The sequence below is a fragment of the Crocodylus porosus genome, unplaced genomic scaffold, assembly GCF_001723895.1.
Source record: "Crocodylus porosus isolate Cpor-Errol unplaced genomic scaffold, CroPor_comp1, whole genome shotgun sequence".
In the NCBI taxonomy this organism is placed as follows: Eukaryota; Metazoa; Chordata; order Crocodylia; family Crocodylidae; genus Crocodylus; species Crocodylus porosus.
This window is the reverse complement of record NW_017728947.1, coordinates 2,014,360-2,033,348: the sequence shown is the minus strand read 5'-3', so window position 1 is coordinate 2,033,348 and position 18,989 is coordinate 2,014,360. Positions and strand designations below refer to the sequence as shown.

Below are 18,989 nucleotides of genomic sequence, written 5' to 3'. Positions count from 1 at the left end.
CACTCAGCTCCCATTCACCCCATGGCTCCCACAGCCCTTACCTCCCACACTCAGCTTGTTCACCCCACAGCTTCCACATTCCCAGTCTTCGAGCACCCATGTATCCAGCCTTTGTTCATCTCAGTCCCCACACGGTCTCCATGTAGATTTTGGGGGACACATCCAGTCCCCCAAATCCTCTGGCATTCAGCTCTGTTTCTTCTGCCTATTTTTGCCCCCTAGATACTGCTCCCATTGACAAGTTGCTTCTTCCTGCCAGAGTCCAGGGCTTGCAGGTTCATAGGGTTATGGTATTTCTGGGTCCAAAAAAGAAGACACTTGTCACAGGGGGAACAACAGGGAGGAATATGAAGTGTGGGGATTGGGGGGGCAGTGACATGTTGGTGCCCTGCGCCTCCCCATTCTGTTGCTCCTCACTGCCAAGCCATAACCCCTCCCCCCAGCTCTGCTGCTGCCCCTCACTCCCAATCCACTGACTCCAGCCCTGCCAGTGCCCCTCACCCCCAAACCGCAGTATCCTGCCCCCTGGGCCATGATGGTGCCCTTCACTCCTGACCTGCAGCTCCATGGCACTGCCAGTACCCAGACAGAGATCAGAGGGCTCAAAAAGGGGACATGCCTGGGAAAACCTACCCTGAGGTTTGTATCTTGAGGTCAACGTTTCCCATCATCACAGTCCTTTTCCAACATTGCAGGCTTCCCCATAGGAGTTGGGGATAGGCCCTGTGAGCCTTCCCCCCAGCAGTGCCCCAACTATGGACCCATGGTGCTGTGAGCTTCCCCCTCAGCAGTATCCTATTGCTACAAGCTTCCCCACAGAGATACCCATGGCCAAGGATCACCCATGAGCTTCTCCACAGCAGTGCCACTCAGAATTTCTAAAGCCAGATGAAATCCTTCCAGGTTTTGCTTCCTTCACTCTGCCCTCCAAAACCACTCTCCCTAAATCCTCTGCTACTCCCCTCCTCCCCACAACTTAGGTTTTGGGTGGGGGGGAGCCTCTGCATGTCCCACCCCTTTGCCCCCCAAGCTCCTCCCCCCCGAAACTGACTCAGTGAGCTAAGCCATTCCAGGCATTCCTCCCAAAAGCTGTCGCCTTTCCAAAATACCAGGACCGGTGCTGCCCCCTTGACATCAGGAGCTAGCACAGCCCTGCCCCCCACCTCCCTTTCCTCCAGAGAGCCTGGAAAAAGAGAGGGGACCCTGGTGGGGTGTGGAGGTAGTGAGATGGAAATAAAAATGTAACCCCATTTTAATTTTGTTGCTGAACCAGGGTGAAGAAGATTCCAAATATCTATCAATAAGCACACAAACTCCCACAGACTTTGAAGATCAAGAAGAATTGGTCTTTCTCCTGGTTCTTTCCCCCCAAAATCTAGACCAAAACCTGTACTAATTCACTCTTAAAAAAAAAAAGGAGAGAGAGAGCTCATCCCAAAACAGTGAGTTCTGAACTCCAATCTGCAGTAAGGTAAGCAAACTTTTATCTTACGGCTGTTTCCTTCCTTGTGTTTCATCTCCAGCCCCTATTGTTGGGAGAGTTTCACCAGCTGAGACTAGCTTGGTGGAAGAAAGAACTTTCCTTGTAAGCCTGAAAACTTGGAGGGCTGAAATTGTTTCTCTTTTAGGGCCAAAGATAAAGGAGTGGGGAGGTTGTCAGGAGAAAACTAACAGTTTTTTTGTGTGGAGCAGGGTGGATCTGGATGTGGCTGTGTGAGTATGTTGCTTACACTTGTGTGGTCTGTGTATAAAAGGCTGTGTGCTGTAGTGGGCATGGGAAGGTTCATTATGCTTCTATTTGAGTGTGTTGCAGGGGGTGCTATGTGCTACAGCTTCCCTGCACTTTGGCCTGGGTTTCCAAGTGCATGTGTGTCCCACTCCAGTTGTCCATTTGTATCTTGCAAGGGCTGTGTGAAAGTTCATTACGCTCCCCTTGTGTGTTCAGATGCTATTTTTGTGTGCATTACAAAGCAGGGTGGGTGTGAGCTGGCCACGCTTCTACTGCATGTGTGAAAATTATTTACACTGCCAATTGTGCAAGTCTGTTGCAAATGTTGTGTAGTTACTGCTTTCTCTGTTTTTCTTTTTTTTGCTGTGTGGGCCTTCTTTCCAAATTTCTTTCCACACCGCACCACCCTCACCCCGCTTCCCTCTAAATGGAGCATTTTTCTGTCCTTTTATATCCTGTCCTTTTAAACTTTCTCCCCCAGAAACGATTAATGAGTAGACCCTTCTCTGTGCTGATTGAAGAGGTCAAAAATCTCAGATTTCCCTTCCTAGGAATTCAGAATAGAACAGAAATCGTTTGTCTTAATAATAAAAAAAAAATATCAATAAGGATCTTCTTTGAGAGCAGCATCATACCTAGACTCCTGGCGGCCCTGGTCAAATGTTTTGTATCGGGACCTCCTTTGCCAGAGATAATGATGATAATAATTTTAAAGTTACCATTTTTGGGCCCCCTTTCTGTCCAGGTTGCCCATGCCTGTGTCCAGCCTTGTATGAGATGATACTTCTTCTGATTGTTTTCAAGTCTGGGATCAAGCAGTTTTGGTTGTACAGAGACAGGGTTTCTCTGGCAAACTTTACAATTGTAGCTTCACAAGGAGGTGCTAGGACCCCTTTAACTTTCCAGTGTTGTGTGTTTGAAACTGCTGATCTCAGCCAAAACTTAGGTGTGCATGTATATGTGTGTGTACAAGCATTGTTGTGTATGAGTGAATGTGTGTACTTGGTTTTGTGTGTACGTATGTAAGCAAATGTGTGAATGTGTGTGTGTGATATGTGAATATTTGTGCATGTGGAGCATAGGGTAGATTGAAATTTCAGTTACCCAATGATCACAAGTTGACTTACCAGTTGTACCCAACCTAGGGTTCAGTCCCCACAGTGTTACATAGGAGTTATATGAATCATGGTGGCTAGAATTTTAATTCAGATCCCCAAAGGCCTTGATTTTACATTCATCCAATCCTCTACTTACCCCCTAGGGTGATGGATCACCCTTTACAAGCTTTGAGCAAGACATGTACTATGCCCTTGCCTTTGAGTTTGATCCTTTCATTGTGTCCAGGTTTTATTGTGTGCGCTGCTCCTGAATAAATCACTTTGGATTTAAGGCTGAAGTTTTACATCCCAGCATGGCTTTTCCAAGTGGCAGAAATGTTACTTAGTCAAAAAATGAAGTGGAGTTTTGTCCAGTCAGGGGTTTCCTCTGAATTCTGCAAAATGTGCTTGAATCTTCCAAGTTGGGAGACAAGGTTGATTTTGTAGGGGATTTTTTTTTTCCCCTCTGCAACAAGATTTGGGATTGTTAATTACTTCGTATGAAGAAGGGGAAGGGAGGGAGGGAAATGTTCTGTGTCTTTTTTTATTTGGAAAGTTTTTGTATGTTTGGAAATGGGTTGCATTTTGCAGTCTTGTAACCCGCCCTCTGGCATGCTGCATTGGTTATCGTTTTCCCTGGCATTGTGTGTTTGAAAATTTGCAGATTCACTTTGGCAAAACAGATTTGTTTCAAACCTTCCCTGCACAGCTGGCTTTGGAAAACCATGTTATTTTGTGGCTTGGTTTGCAACAAACCTTGTGGAAATTCAGTGGTTGGTTTATTTCCCCCCTTCCCCTAACCTCTGGAAGGTCCTTTAAATTTCATCCAAGCCAGTATTCTCTGATGGTGAGAAGTTTATTTTGGAAAACTGGGTTGATTGTGTGTTTTCCTTTGCAACCAGCCTTTCTGGAATCTCATTTATCTTCTGTCAAAGCACAGTTCCCTTTTTCCTTTTCCTGCAGGCCCCAAATTAATCCTGGGTCTGGAAATCACGGTGCTAATTGTAGAAGGAAAATATAACACACACACATACCTCATTTATGGGCATAAAGAGTCTAAAAACTACTCGGTGTTAAAATGATGTGGAACTAGTGGCAAACTCCTGATCTAAAAGGGAACCCTTCAGAAAAATTAATGCTTTCAAAATGGCATGCTCCTGCTTTTAATATTTCCTCTAGCTTTCCAGGAACTTGGAGATCTGTGCTGTTGTTAGCTTCTAAAGATGTTTCCTTGCTCTAGGAAAGTTTTTTTCTCTGGCATCTGTGATTGAAAAGGGCTGGGGGAGGTCTTGAAATTTCAGCCCCATGTCTGGTGTCCAGGGGAAGCTTTTCTAAACTTCCTCTGCAGAAAAAAAAAGAGCCTTTTGGAGCTAACTGCTGGAGGCAAAGAAAACTGTTCCCCATGTCTGCGGGTGCTCCCAAACTGAGCTCCACTCTGAGAACTTGCAGGGGGAGGTTCCAGGAAAGCCACAGGCAAAAGTGGGGGGATCTGTCCCTGTGGTCCAGACCCCTGAGCTGGGGGAAAAGAGGATCCCTGAACAGAGGGGCTGGAAGGTGCTGGAATAAGAATGTTGACATGACCTCAGGGGGATGGGACCCACACACCAGGAGCTATTTTAGGAGATCATTGTCATGTTTCTTCGCACCTCCCCCCCATGCACATCCACATATCCATGTGTACTCCTGTGCACTCACACCTCTCTGTACACTCATCCCCCACACATGTATATCTGCATGCACCATGCACACACAGGCAGACTGTGACATGCTCAGGCACACACATCCCCATCCACTCCTTTGCATGTGCTCACCATACATATCTGCACACACAGATGCTCCCCCTGTTCTCCCTCCCTTGAATATCCACTTTGTGCACACTTGCTGTACACACACAGGGAAGTTTATTGTGCGTATACAGACCTCCATGCCATTGTGTGCAGCCTCATGTGCATGGAATCGCCTTTTTTGTACACACTGCACCCACCTAACTGCCCCTTGCACATCACCTATGCATGCATAAACTGTGCACATGCCTACTGTTGCACACTCCTGAACACACACCTTCTCTCGATACATGCCCACTATGTGTCTGCCAATCTCTCATTCTCCTTTGTACACTCAATGCCTGTTCAGATTCATAATCTGTCCCTCTTAGACCTGATGTATCCTAGCTCCCCAACTCATCCCTGTTGATCTCCCCATCACTCCCATCCCCACAGGTCATGCCAATCTAGCCTTGGTCTCCCCCTAGCTCTGAAAGTGTCCCCCATTCCTGCCTCACAGCCCCCTGTCAGCCCAGCACTGCACTTTCCCTTGCTCTGCCCCTCTCTCCTGACCCAAAGCACCCTGCCCAGCAGCTTTGGGATTATCCCAGCTCTATCAGTTCCTTCTCATAGTACTGGGAAATCCAGTCTATTCCATTTAAAGGGGAGAGGGGGCACACATTGTGCTGTGGTGAGGAGAGAAGAGTATCCTTTTGGAGGAGGTGCATTGTTTCCATATACCCAGACCAGCCTCTCTCCCAGTACCCCCATCCCAGCAGCTGCTCTCAGGGCCAAGATGAGCAGAGCAGAAATGATAGCACAAGGGGGCACAGAGCCATTGGGAGATGGAATCTGTCCCCTGTTAGGTAGAGAGGGCTCCCAGCTAGAGCAAGGGATGCATCTCAGACATTCAGATTCCCAATCACCTCCTCCACTAATCCCCTAGACACGGCTGCCCTCCCATAGCTGAGAGAGAATCCAGGAGTGTGGGCTTCCAGAATCCTGCCTGATCCTATTCCAGGTCTCAGGAGAACTCAGGTGTCCAATCTAGACTTCCAACTTGCCTGAGAGAAAGGGGACAGAGTCTGTGGGTCATGATGGGTAGTGACCTTGGGGACAAGGGAGGATCTTTATCACCGGGAGAGTGGGATCAGATGTTTGGGCAGAGGAGACTTCCATACAAAGCCGTGGGTATTCTCAAGGGGTCCTGTGTATGTGGGGTGCACTTTGAGGGTCAAAAACCTCTGGGGGAATGGTGGAGAATGGATGTGGGACCATTTGTGTCTACCTGGGACTCCCCTCACTTTTTCCCTCTTTTCCCTTGCAGGACCTTCTGGTCCCTCCAGCCACCACCATTGAGCCAGGTAGGTGGGGTGAGGGGGACATCCCCCCCAGCAGGACAGGGGAGCCTCCTGAGAAGGCAATGGAGAATGACGCTGAGGGCGTCTGGAGCCCCAACATTGAGCAGAGCTTCCAGGAAGCGCTATCTGTGTATCCCCCCTGTGGGCGGCGCAAGATTATTCTGTCTGATGAGGGCAAGATGTATGGTGAGTGCCAGACACCTGGGTCCCTTACCACCTCAGCCAGACACCTGGGTCCTGTATTCATCCTGCCCAGATGCTCAGGTCCCTGCCAGACACTTGGGATCTGTAACAGCTCATCTGGGTCCTACACTCACCCTGCTCAGGTCTCATGCTGCCTGGACATTATACCACTGTGCCTAGATGCCTGACTCCCATACTTCTTATCTCTCCCGGTCACCCTATCCAGATGCCTCAGTCCCACGTGCCTTGGGAGTCATGCTCCATCCCCCCTTGTCTGGCTTCCTCTCTCCTAACCCAGAAATCTGAGGCATCATTCTCAGTCCCTTGGCCTGGCCCCAGGGGTCCCACCCTCCCTTTCCATAGTTTCATAGTTTCTAGGGTCGGAAGGGACCTGAGCAGATCATCTAGTCTGACCCCCTGCCATGGCAGGAAAGAATACTGGGTAGTCCCTACTGAACTAAGGGAAAGCACTCCCTGCTGGAGCCCCGACACCCCCAGCGCCCGTCTCTCTGTGTCTCTGTCTCTCCCAGGCCACAATGAGCTCATCGCCCAGTACATCAAGCTGCGGACGGGGAAAACCCGCACCCGGAAGCAGGCATGGCCCCAGGGTGGGGGCTGGAGGATGCTGGGAGGGGCAGGTTGGATAAAGGAGTGGAGAAATGCAGAGGCATAAAAGCTGGAGAGAAAGATGGGGTGATGGAGAGGGAAGGGGGCACAGGGGAGAGGTGGAGATTGGGGGGAACCAGGCTGGTAGCTGGAGTAAAGGAGTGTGTGGGGAAGGAATAGAAATGAGAGGGTCCTTTGGGGTGTGGGGAACTGGCTGGTTAGCCCACCCACTCCTGATGATACTACAGGCCTAGGGTGGGTGTCTCTGTGCCTCCCCCTGCAGCATGATCACAGCAAATGGCAGTGAACCCTGCTTGGGAGGGTGGGACGCCCCACTTCTATCCCCTGGTCTCCCCCATCTCACCCTGCAGGTGTCCAGCCACATCCAGGTCCTGGCATGGCGTAAGTCACGGGAGATCCAGTCCAAGCTCAAGGTGAGATTGGGTCCCCCCATGACCCACCACACCCTGTGCAGCACCTTCCTGCATCCCCTGAGATACTCTCACCCCTCCCTAAGTTCCCTAAACTCCCTGAGACACTCCCATTCCTCCTCTGCATGCCTCATACCACACCCCTAGGCCAAACTGCCCCTTCCTTTCATTTCCCCCCACCACACATCCCCTGGCACACCTGCCCACAACACCCCCTGTCTGTGGGTTGGGCTGAAGGAACAGAGGCTTCTTGCTTCTAAGCCATGTTTCTCTCCTCACTCCCCAACCTGTGCCTCTGGATCGGGTCCCATTGGTGCTGCCCTGCAGGCCATGAATGTGGTAAGTACTGATATCTGCAGAGGGGGTGGGGCAGAGCTTGGACACCCCACACCCTTGTGCATGCCAGACACCCCCATAAGCATGGATACCTTGCACACTCACCCCCCACCCCATGCACATCCACACACCCATGTATACTCCTGTGCACTCACACCTTTCTGCACACTCACCCCACACACATGCACATCTGTTTCGAGCTATGCCCACACCATGCACAGACACCGTATACACAGGCAGACTGACATGGTCAGGCACACAACCCCATCCACTCCGTTGCATGTGTTCACTATGCATATCTCTTATGGATGCACACGGAGGTGCTGCCCCTGTTTTCTCTCCCTTGAACATCCACTTTGTGCGCACTTGCTGCACACACAAGGAAGTTCATTGTGCACACACACACCTTCCTGCCCTTGTGTGCAGTCTCATGTGCATGGAATTGCCCTTCATGTACACACTGCACCCACCTAACTGCCCATTGCACATCACCTGTGCACATATAAATTGTGCACATGCTTATGATTGCACACTACTGAATACACACCCTCTCTCAATACATTACCGCTACATGTCTGCCCATTTCTTATGTTCCTTTGTACATGCAGATCCTGATTGTAACACATCCTTTGAGTGTGCACATGCAGAAGCCCCCTGGGCATACACCCATTAACATACACCTGAGCCTGTTACAGACATGAATAGCCCTGTATACAGGCATACTCTAAGCAATAGATGTTCCTCCACTCATACCCAAGCGTACACAGGTGCACTTTGTACATTAGTGTATATAATAGACTCGATGTGGAAGGCACACTAGTTGCATGCAGTGTTAGCATACTCTGGGATATCTGCCCAGCAGGGCTTACACCTTTTCAACAACCCCTGAGTAACCACTCCACAGTTTGCTTCCCCCTTCCTTCACTCCTGCCTCCATGTAACCCAGGTCCTGGCAGCCCAGATACCCCAGCCAGAGAACAGAGCAGTACCAGTCTCAGATCCAACAGCATGTTCTATCCCAGGTTGGGGAGGGGACTGGTGTCTGGTGGGTTAGACTGAGGGAATACTGGTGTTCAGCACATCTGGGTTCTATCCCAACTCTAGGGCAGAAGAGAATAAGTTTGTTCAGGAGGGGACTGAGCACAAAATGGTTGGTCCTGGGGTGAGGGAGGGGATATTCTGAGTGATTCCCTAGGTAGATGTGTCCATATGTCTGTCTTCTCCTCCAGGACCAGGTGTCAAAGGACAAAGCCCTTCAGAGCATAGCAGCTATGTCCTCTGCGCAGCTCATCTCTGCTACTGGTTTCCAGGACAAGTCGGGGGCCCCCAGTATCACACATCCACCCTTCCCACCCAGCCCTGGGGTGAGTGACAAGGGAGAGGGCTGCAAGGTGGAAGAGGTACTTGCTGGGCTAGGGATAACCTCAGGGCAGGGTGGGGTAAGGGGCTGTAGGTCAAAAGTGAAGAGCACTGGAGGGGCAGGGGGCTGTAGACGGGGAGTGAGGGGGACAGGAGGCTTAGGGGCAAGAGTGGGCATTTTCCTCCAGTTAATTATTTCCTCTTTTTGTTCTAGTCCACCGAGTTCTTTCAGTTCTGGCCGGGAGATGATGACCAGACCAGACCAGACCAGACCAAACCAGGAGTAAGTATCTGTTAACCCCACTGACACACACACTTCCCTCACCCCACAGCCTGCACCCCCCTGCTGGGGTTGGAGTAGCTAGGGGCCTCCCACAACCAGCTCCTGCCCCATTCCCCCCAGGCAGTGTCCCCTGTTGCTAGTCAAGCACACTTACTAACCTTTTCCCCCCGTCACCACAGCGTTAAGCCATACCCAGTCCCACCAGCTGCCACATCCCCTGCTGTGCCTGGTGTGTATGAAGGGGGTTTCCTCATGTCTTTACCCAGGATGTGGGGGCAAAGGAGAGTGCCAAAAGTGCTGAGGGGTAGCTGGGATTTTGGGGGAGTTGAGATGGCACAGGGCTGAGGTGCTGGGTGAGGGCTAATGCATAATTATAGGTGGTTGGGGTGTCTTTGTGGGGTGGGGTATAATTGTGGGGGACTGGGCATCCTGTTGGGAGGCTAGGAACTTGTGGGGTCCAGTTGGACCTTGGCTGGGGGTCTCATTGGCAGCAGTGGGACTAATAAGGGAGTTTCACCCCAGCATGCCCCTTAGGTTTTGAGGTGCCCATGCCCCCTGTGCCCAGCCCCCCTGTCTGGCCTGGCCACTGCATTGGGTCCCCACACCTGTGCCTGGTCGAGTTTTCTGCTTTTGTGGAGCTGCCAGCTGAGCCCAAGACTGTGAGTAGGGAGTTGGGGGGCTCTGCTGTAGGGGAGTGATGGTTACATTGGGAAGGCACATAGGAAGAAGTTGAATAGAGAGGTGGATCCCCTGGTATGGAGATGTGGGGGAACCAGTGGGAAATCATGGGGGTGACTAGCTTAGGACAGGGGGTCATAGGGTGGAAAAGGCAGCAAGGGAGGGTCCTGCTGGGGAGCAACCCCAATTTCTGGTGGTTCCTTGCCCTGGGAAGATGAAGGAATTAGGGCTCCCATCACAGGCAGAACATCTGATTTTGGGGAGCTCTCAGCACCTGAGGAAGAGTTGGGGTTTCCACCAAGGGCAAGATGTCTGATTTTGGGGTGCTCCATTCTCCAGTTCAAGCAGCACCTCTTTGTGCATATTGGCTCATCACCCCCACACCCTGCTGACCCTCCGCTGGAGGGTGTGGATGTGCGCCAGATCTATGACAAGTTCCCTGAGAAAACAGGGGGCCTGCGGGACCTGTATGAACGGGGGCCATCCAATGCCTTCTTCCTTGTCAAGTTCTGGGTGAGCCCCGGACAGGGCAGCACAGTGGACTCTTGGTCCAGGGGTCACAGGGGATTGGGACGGGTCTCTGACTCTTTGAACCTGCCTTAGTTTAGGACTCCTCCAACCCCTCCTGCTGTACCCACCCCCACACTGTTCTCCTTGTCACCCCCCTGAAGAATTTTTGCCCCCTGGGATGTTCCTCCTTCTTGCCCCATTTCCTCCATTCTCCCAGGTATTCTTCCCTCTGTGACTCTACTCACTGAATAGAGAGGTGGATCCCCTGGTATGGGGATGTGGGGGAACAGGTGGAAAATCATGGGGGTGACTAGCTTAGGACAGGGGGTGTCCCCACAAGCAGAACTGAGCCCCAACTCCACTTCCTTCCCAACTATTACCATGTCCCCCCAGGCAGACCTGAGCCCCTTCCCTCTCATTGTTCCCTTCTGCCATGTCTCCCCCAGGCAGACCTGAGTGCCCCACTGCCCACAGAACCAGGCGCCTTCTGTGGGGTGAGCAGCAAGTACAAGGGGCCTGAGCCGCTGGCCATCACCTGTGCCCACAAGGTTTGCTCCTTTGGCAATCAGGTGGTCGAGAGGGTTGAGGTGAGGATCAGGGTTCAAGTAGGGGGTCAAGAGGGTGGAGTACGGGGTAAGGGGGGCAGGAGGAGGGGCAGGGGACAAAGGAGGTGAGGGTAAATGAGGGGCAGGGAGAAGGGAGAGTGCAACGTAGGGGAGAGAAATGGGGAATGGAGTTGGTGGTGGGGAAAGAAAGTAGGGATTGTGGGGCCCAGGGCACAAAGTGTGGAGACTGGAAGGAGAGGGCGTGGGTCCCAGCACAAGATCAGGGGAGCAGAAGTGGGTGGGGCTTATCCCACAAAGAGCCCCCTCATGACAACCCTCATGCCATGACCCCCCTGCTGTCCCCTGCAGACAGAGCTGGGGCACCTCGAGGATGGGCGCTATGTCTTCCGGCTCCTCCGCTTCCCGCTCTGCGAGTACCTGATCAATTTTGTGCACAAGCTGCAACAGCTACCTGAGAAGTACATGATGGACAGTGTGCTAGAGAACTTCACTGTGCTGCAGGTGGGGTGGGGGCACCCGAATACCTATATCCTAACATTGCACTTAAGCCCTGAAACACACTGCATATCCCAAGACACAACACCCCACCCAAATCTACCCACACAACACCCACACCCCAGAGCACACTGCAAACTGAGTGCCAGCATCTGCATCCTGTATCAACCTGAACAGCTGTACCCCAAATCCCTTGGCTGCACTCAGCACCACAACACTGTATAGGTACCCCTGAAACACACTGTACTTCAAATACCAACACCCATACCCTCAACGCCTGCATTAGAGAGCCCAGATTGGGGGTGCATGACAGGGGTTGGACTCCTATTTTGGAGGTTCCCAATGACTCGTTTTTCCCCTCTGCCTTCCCCAGGTGGTGAGAAACCGAGACTCCCAAGAGCTGCTGCTCTGTGTGGCCTTTGTTTTTGAGGTGTCAGCCAACAAGCCAACAACCATGTGTACCGGCTGGTCAAGGACTGATGCCCAGCAGAACCCCACTCCCTTCCCAACTCTTACCATGTCCCCCCAGGCAGACCTGAGCCCCTTCCCTCTCATCATTCCCTTCTGCCATGTCTCCCCGAGGCAGACCTGAGTGCCCCACTGCCCACAGAACCAGGCACCTTCTGTGGGGTGAGTGGCAGGTACAAGGGGCCTGAGCCGCTGGTCGTTACCTGTACCCATGAGGCCTGCTCCTTTGGCAAGCAGGTGGTAGTCTATGAGGTGGGGAAGGATTTGAAGAATGTGGGGTGGGGTTTAGATCACCCCCTCCAGCTGTGGTGATGCTCCTCATGCTAAGCCAACGGGGGAGGATTTTTTCAAGGGGTCAGCCTTGGGGGACACCCTGTCTGGGCCTCAAATACTGTCCCCCTGTTATCCATGACACCTGTGAGAGAGGCCTTGTTCACATTTGGGGGCCTTGGCATGTTGTCATGGGATAAATCTTGGGGGTCAGCCCCTGAGGTGTTCCCCAGTGTGTGACAGGGGGACATGGCCCCATTAACCTCTAGAAAGCAGTTGAAGCTCCTGGGGAGGTCCCAGAGACAGAATTGGAGGTTCCTGCTGAGGAGTCATAGGGGAGGTCACTCAGGGGAGGGTCTGAGTGACCACCTCTCTTTTTTTTTTTAAAGACACACGTGAGAGATATTTTTGTACCATAGATATATTTATACAGGAGGATACTGCTCCTTTAAGGGCAAAAGTCCCCTTTCCCCCCATATGCAGGAGTTGGGTTGACGGACTCCATGTTTGTGAACAGAGGACATTTTTTGATAGTGCATAAAATTATTTTCCCAGATTGCTCTGCTTCCTTGTCTCTGTCTGTCCAGGGAGCTGGGACACACCATGCTGGCTGCACCCCAAAGGACTGTACACCCCCACTACAGCAACTGCCCACTGGGAACTCCCCCATGATCTCCTCCCACACCATGGGACCCCGCACCTTCCCACCTTTCAGTCCTCCCCCAAGGGATGAGATCTAGCAGTAGCTATGGGGACCACAATACAGGGGAGAACCACTGGGTCAGCACTTAGCAGGAACCAGTGAAGCCCTGCTGTGTATTAGAAGGTGATGGGGGAGGGAAGTGGGGGACAGAGATTCCACCCTTTCATCCTTGCATCTCCTACAAACACTCACGTTTGACCCATTTTGTGGAGTTTTGACCTAATTTAATTATTTTATTTACAAAGGGACTTTTACAAAAATAGAAAGGGAAATTTGCCCCTGGGGAGGGGACAAGTGAGGGCCTGTGGGGGCAGATCTGGCTGGGAAAGCCCACCAGGGGCAGAATCCAGGCCCCTCATGGTCTCCCCTGCTCTGTGCTGGGGAGAGGAGAGGGAAATAGGGAAATTCACCCCATCTCCCCCACTCACACCCCACCAATGCCCTCATCAGTCCCCAATCACTGTCCCCACCAGGGGAGACCAGTCAGTGCCACCCCAAATCCCCCTAGCTCCCACCCTTGCCGCCAAGACCCTCCCTGCCCTCCCCTGCCCCCCATTCCCAATTCTACATATAGGCAGCAACCCAAGATACTGCCTGAGGGTGAAAGAAACAGCACCCCAAGCCACTGCCTGAGGGGTGAGCACAGCTCAGACTCAGGGTGGGAGGACAACAGGGAACCAGCCCCTAGCAGACCCAGAGAGGATCTGGTGTCATCCCAATCCAGATGATTCTGGTTTTGGGGGTGGGGGGTGCTGTGGGGTGCTTCCATCTTGGGGTACTCCTAAGAGTAGCGGACAAGCTTGTCGTAGTTCTGGTCCATGTTTCTACACAGAAAGATCGACAGTGACATGAGACAGACCTGGGGGAGAGAGACAGAGCGGTCAGGGGGGTTCCCACTGCCCCCTTCAAGACCCACAGAGACCCCCCCCCCACAGTACAGTGCTCCCCTGCATCACAGCCCTGCCCCACTCTCCCCAGTACAGCTCCCAACACCAAGCTCCATCCTGCCCCGCTGTTACAAGAATCCCTTTGCTGTCTCATCCTTTCCAAAGCTGCTTTTTTGCCAGGGGACCTGCACTTTGGGGGCAGCAGCCAGAGCCTCCTATGCCCCAGCCTGCTAAAAGCGCCCCCTGCTGGCATGTCAGGTAAGGGTGATGCACTTGCACCTGCCCCAGGAGTGCTACAGGCCCTGAGGCTGGAAGCTGTCTGTGAGCAGCTGTGCTTCCTTGCCTGGCTACCGCAGGGTGCCAAATGCCACGTCTGAGCAGGAGGTATGCCAACTACATGGAATTCACCTGGGAGGGAGGAGGAGATGGTGGGGAAAGGGTCAGGACTGGCTGGACTTCCCCTCCCCCTGACTGGTGCCCCCTTCCTTGCCCATTGTCACCCTCGGCTACCATCCCAGGGACAGTTACCTTGATAATATTCCAGATACACATCTCTGGGGAAGCGGGAGGGGAAGGGTTAAAAGGAGTTAGTGCACAGGACAGACATGGACTGGGGTCCTCCTGAGACAAACATGCAAGAATGGAGCTACAGGGAGTGTGGAACTGAGCATGTAAGGGAGTGTGTGGCACAAGAAGAAAGGTAGCCAGGCAGGTAAGAACATGCAGCCAGTGATGTGTTCCTGCATGTGTGCATAAGGAGAAGCACAGCCAGCCAGCCAGGCAAATGCATGTACACCAACTTACATGTGTCCACTCCATGCTTGTGCATTCACAATCACAAGCCTGAGCCATGTATGTAGAAATGTTATGCACCACCCCACGAGCCTCTTACTGACGTGAACACATGGCTGCACTGATGCGTGAACACCAACATACAAATGAGGCATGCTAGGCACATGTGAATCAGCCCATGTGAAAACACAGCTGAGCGGAAACATGCACCAGCACACATACATGCTCCATGCTTCACACGTGCATGTCTGCCCAAGCCAGACCCCTGCATGTTCCAACGCACAAATGTTTGGTAATACAAGCACATGATAAATTGCAAAACTGAACAAGTGTATGCGCTCCAAGGGCCTGGGCACTATGCCAGCCAAGAAACTCATGCACACTCATGTACTAATGCATGCAAGTCATATGTGTGCCTTGCACAACCACCAGGACCCTGCCCCCACTGCACCCCACACAGAAGTGCCACCTGCTGGGGGAGAACAGGCTTTCCTGGGAGTGTCTACGCAGCTCCCTCTGCTCCAGGGCATCAGCCAGGGCTGTGCCCAGCAACTGGAGGAACTGGGAGGAGGGGGACTGGGTTATACTGGGTATGATGGCCCCCAACACCCCCCTTAGTGGTGGCTGCAGGGACAACAGCACTGGCCAGACCACAACACCCCCTAGCAGCTGTTACCTCCAAGAGTGCCACGCCCAGGCAGATGCCCACGATGGTGATGATGTTATCGGCCAGCCAGGCCTTAACGCTCCTGGAGCAGCCCTGATTGGATGGCAGTTAGGAGAAGGGGTGGGGTCAGAAAGTCACTGGGGAGAGGGGGCTGTGAGTTTCCTCAAAACAGTGCCCTCAGCTGGGTGACTCCCTCATCCACCTGGCAAGACTGTGAGCTTCCCTGCAGCAATGCCCCCAGCTGGAGTCTCCCCTAGTGTTGCGAGCTTCCCCATAACAGTAGCCCCAGCCAACAACTGCCAAGCACTGCAAACTTTCTCCCAGCTGTGCCTCTAGCCAGGGACCCTACCACCCCCTTCCCATCTCCAGTGTTGCAAGCTTTCCCCAGCAGTGCCCTCTCCTCTTGCCCCCAGGCACTCACATCCATGGAGAGCCCCAAGTCATTCTGGAAGGAGCAGAAGCCATTCTTCAAATGGGTGGTGTTGAGCCCCAGGGTGGACGTGTTGCTGCAGGAGCATGGGTACAGGCTGGAGGAGGCATTGGCTTGTACATCCTCATTCAGCTTCCAGTCGAGGTAGGAGTCCCAGCCACAGCAATGAAGCTGGTGGAAGATAGGATGGGGGCAGTGAAGGGGTCTGGAGGACAACAGCTCTGGAAGTGGGGGTGTGGAGAGCTGGGAGACCTGGGTTGTAGCCCAGCTCTGGGAGGGGAGTGGGGTGTGATGGATTACTGGGGAGGGGGCAGGCTGGAGAGAGGGAGGGTTGTCTGGTTGGGGATCCTGGATGCCTGGGTTCATTCCCATTAGGACTGGACAGGGCGGTAGGCTGATCAGGTGTCAGGTCAGGATCTCACCTGCTGCTGGATATAGTTCCAGCTATCGTGCCCGTCTCCATGGGTTTTGCTTTCCCCGTACGTCTTGATCAGGTTCCTGACATAGTTCTCCACCTTGCTACTGAGCTGTGGAAGAATGGAGGTGAGCTTCCCCACAGCAATGCCCTCCCCCTCATGCTGTGAGCTTCTCAACAGCAGTGCTCACCATGTCACGCTGCACATATATGATGATCCCGATTGTGATTTGGGTGACAAAGAGGAGGAAGAGGATTGCAAAATACTGTGGGAGAAGGCAGTGGGTTACTTGATGTCCACCCCCAGCTACCCCTGCCCCTCCCACCTGAGCTGGGATGGGGAACACTGGCCTCTCAGCCACCCACATATCACCAACCCTGCCCCCACCCCAGACTCTGCACCCCCCCACACCCCCTGATCCCTGCCTCAGGGATCCAGGTCATATGTGTAGAGGCTTGCCCATCCCCTCCCCAGCCCCAGGGGGATGTGGCCCAGCCTAGGCAGGATGTAGCAGCACCTGCACATCACATGGCTGTGGCAGGAAGTTGCACTAACCAGGACTGAGCTTGTAAGGCAGGGGAGAAGATTCCTTTTTGATAGCCCTAATGATAATGAACCCAGGCATCGGGGATACGATCCCAATGTCTCTACTATGCTTCTATGAAATCCCAGACTAGACACTCCAGCCCACTGCTCTAATCTACAGATCCCACTCTTCTCCCAGAGCTAGAAGAGAACCCAGGCATCTAGACTCCCCCTTCCTCCTGTTCTAACCCAGTGGATGGAGAAACCAGGCATCCGGGACCCAGGAGGGGGAGGGGGAGGAGGCGGGGGAGCTGCGCACTTACAAATCCCAACATGCACTTGATCTCTTTGAGGGAACCCAGGCATCCGAGGAAGCCGATGAACATAGTGATGATGCCAACTCCAGACAGGATGTAGGACCAGACCTTGAGCCCATAGATAGAGGTGCCTGAGGGGAGGGAAAAGTTCTGAGCAAGGGTTAGAGGGGCAAGGGGCTGCAGATTAGAAGTGAGGGGCACCAGTAGGAGAACCTGGGTCAGGAGTAAGGTGCATTGTTGCAGGGGGCTGTGGGGTGGAGAAAGGAGGTCACTCACCCAAGGCAGCTGCAAAGGTGCTCCCATCAAAAAGGATCCAGAGGCCAAAGCCAAAGAGAAGGCTGCCCAGGAGCTGGGGGCACAGATGGGAGGGTTAATCCCTGGCAGTGCCTGCTCTCTGCCCTCCCAGGCTGGGCTACAAGGAGTTAAAAGACTGGGAGGAGCCCAGTCACAGTCAGTGAAGGCATCTCCCCTCTCCAGGGCCCCCGCCCTTGCAGCTGAGCATCCCTCCCTCCCTGGGCTCTGCCCAGATGGTGGTGTGGAGCCAGGGCAAGAGGCCCAGCCAGCTCCCCACACCCTGCCAAGCCAGCCCTGCCTCCATCCAACCCCCTGCCTCTCCCACTCCCCCCACAGGCCCAGCCAAGGCCACTGGGAACCTGCCATCCTCTTCCAGCTTCAGATCTCCCCTAGCTCAGCCAGCTCCCCCCAGCCTATCCAGCCGCTACCCAACTCCCCCTTTCCCAGCTCAGCCAGTCCCCCCCAGCCCCCCTCTTCCCCACATACTCCCTGTCCCAGCCAGCCCCCCATCCCTCCTGCCCCAGACCCCTTCCCCACTCAGCCAGCCTCCCCAAGCTCCCCCATCATACTTACGAAGAAGACGATGTTGACGATGAAGAGGAAATACTTGGTAACACTGAGGCACCCCTTGGCGGCCATGTCTGCACCTGAGGGGACGCAATGGGGGTTGTGTTCAGGCCTTGCAGCAGGCCCCAGCAGGAGTCGAAGCCCCTCCCAGGACAGCTGCAGCTGGTGCCAGCCCAAGGAACCCCGGGGTTCTCAGGTGACACCACAATGGCACCCTATGGGGTAGGGTGGGGGGGTAGTGGCAGGGTCAGCGGCCCCAGTTCCAATCACTCCTGGATCAAGCCCAACTCTTGACCCCAATCCCCCTGCCCCCTCCCCCAGCCCTGCCAGTTCCCCTCACTCCCAACTTGTAGCTCCCTGCCCTCCAACCCTGCTGGTGCCCCTCACTCCTGAACCAAAGCCCCTGGTGTCCCCCCAGCCCTGCTAGTGCCCCTCACCCCAGCGGCTGCCCTGACTTCTAGGCCTTTCCAACTGTGTGTGGACTCTGTTCCCGTCTGTCTCTGCCTTGCTCAACACTGCAACATCCTGCGTCCGGGGAGGGGGCAGGGTGGAGCAGGGTGAAGGCTGTGCGTGGTCCCCAGGGAGCTGGTGTCAGGGGGCAGTGGCCAGGGCAGATGTAGGACTGAACTAGGATTGCCTCCCCCCAGGGCCTCCTCTCAGCCCCATGGGATAGCAGCCTTAGGGGGCATGAGGGGGATTAAGTGCCCCCCCCATGTGCAACAGTAGTGAGGTCATGGAGCAGAAGGGAGGCGGAAATGGGGGAGGGGAAGGCACAGCACATCTCACCGCAGCAGAAATTTCCCTACTGTGTGGGGGAGGGGGAAAGGCACCATCATGCATTGCACACATGTACCGCATTGTATCCTGGTGCCGTCATGGTATCATCAGGACAGGCACACATATGCTGGCATGAGTCACACAGATGCCATCATACCTCATGCACCCATTGTCAGGCCTTGAATACACCGTAGGGCATCATTCACATCTACAGGCACATGTTGTGCACAGAGAGCCTCATGTGTCTTGCACGCATCCTCAGTTATTGCGCATGAATGTCATCATGCATTGCACGTGTATTGTCGGGCCTTGCACACGCAGGCCAGTGTGTGTCACACACGCCATCAAGCATCACTCACACACACTAGCATGTGGCACATGGGTCCCCTTGTACATTGCACACATAGTATCAGCCATTGCACATGGACACCATCATGCATTGCACACATATTGGCAAGCCTCATATGTGTGTGCCAGCA

At 53.6% G+C, this 18,989-nt stretch overlaps 2 protein-coding genes across 7 annotated transcripts in view; one reads left to right on the top strand and one right to left on the bottom strand.

Annotated features, from left to right (window-relative positions):
• The window catches only part of LOC109320799 (AP-2 complex subunit alpha-2), a 621,923-nt gene that overhangs the window by 290,119 nt on the left and 312,815 nt on the right, over positions 1–18,989 (bottom strand). The window lies entirely within an intron of this gene.
• TEAD2 (TEA domain transcription factor 2) lies at positions 1,028–12,143 on the top strand. 2 transcript variants are annotated; one of them, XM_019551086.1, is made up of 11 exons: positions 1,028–1,471; positions 5,917–6,136; positions 6,664–6,728; positions 7,111–7,173; positions 7,498–7,509; positions 8,736–8,870; positions 9,080–9,148; positions 10,166–10,339; positions 10,783–10,923; positions 11,251–11,403; positions 11,771–12,143. In XM_019551086.1, the coding sequence occupies exons 2-11, from the start codon at positions 6,013–6,015 to the stop codon at positions 11,987–11,989; spliced, it is 1,155 nt and encodes a 384-aa protein (XP_019406631.1). In that variant the 5' UTR covers positions 1,028–1,471; positions 5,917–6,012; the 3' UTR covers positions 11,990–12,143. The 2 variants fall into 2 exon arrangements, with proteins under 2 accessions (XP_019406631.1, XP_019406632.1); XM_019551087.1 differs by lacking the exon at positions 6,664–6,728 and having other exon boundaries at positions 1,406–1,471.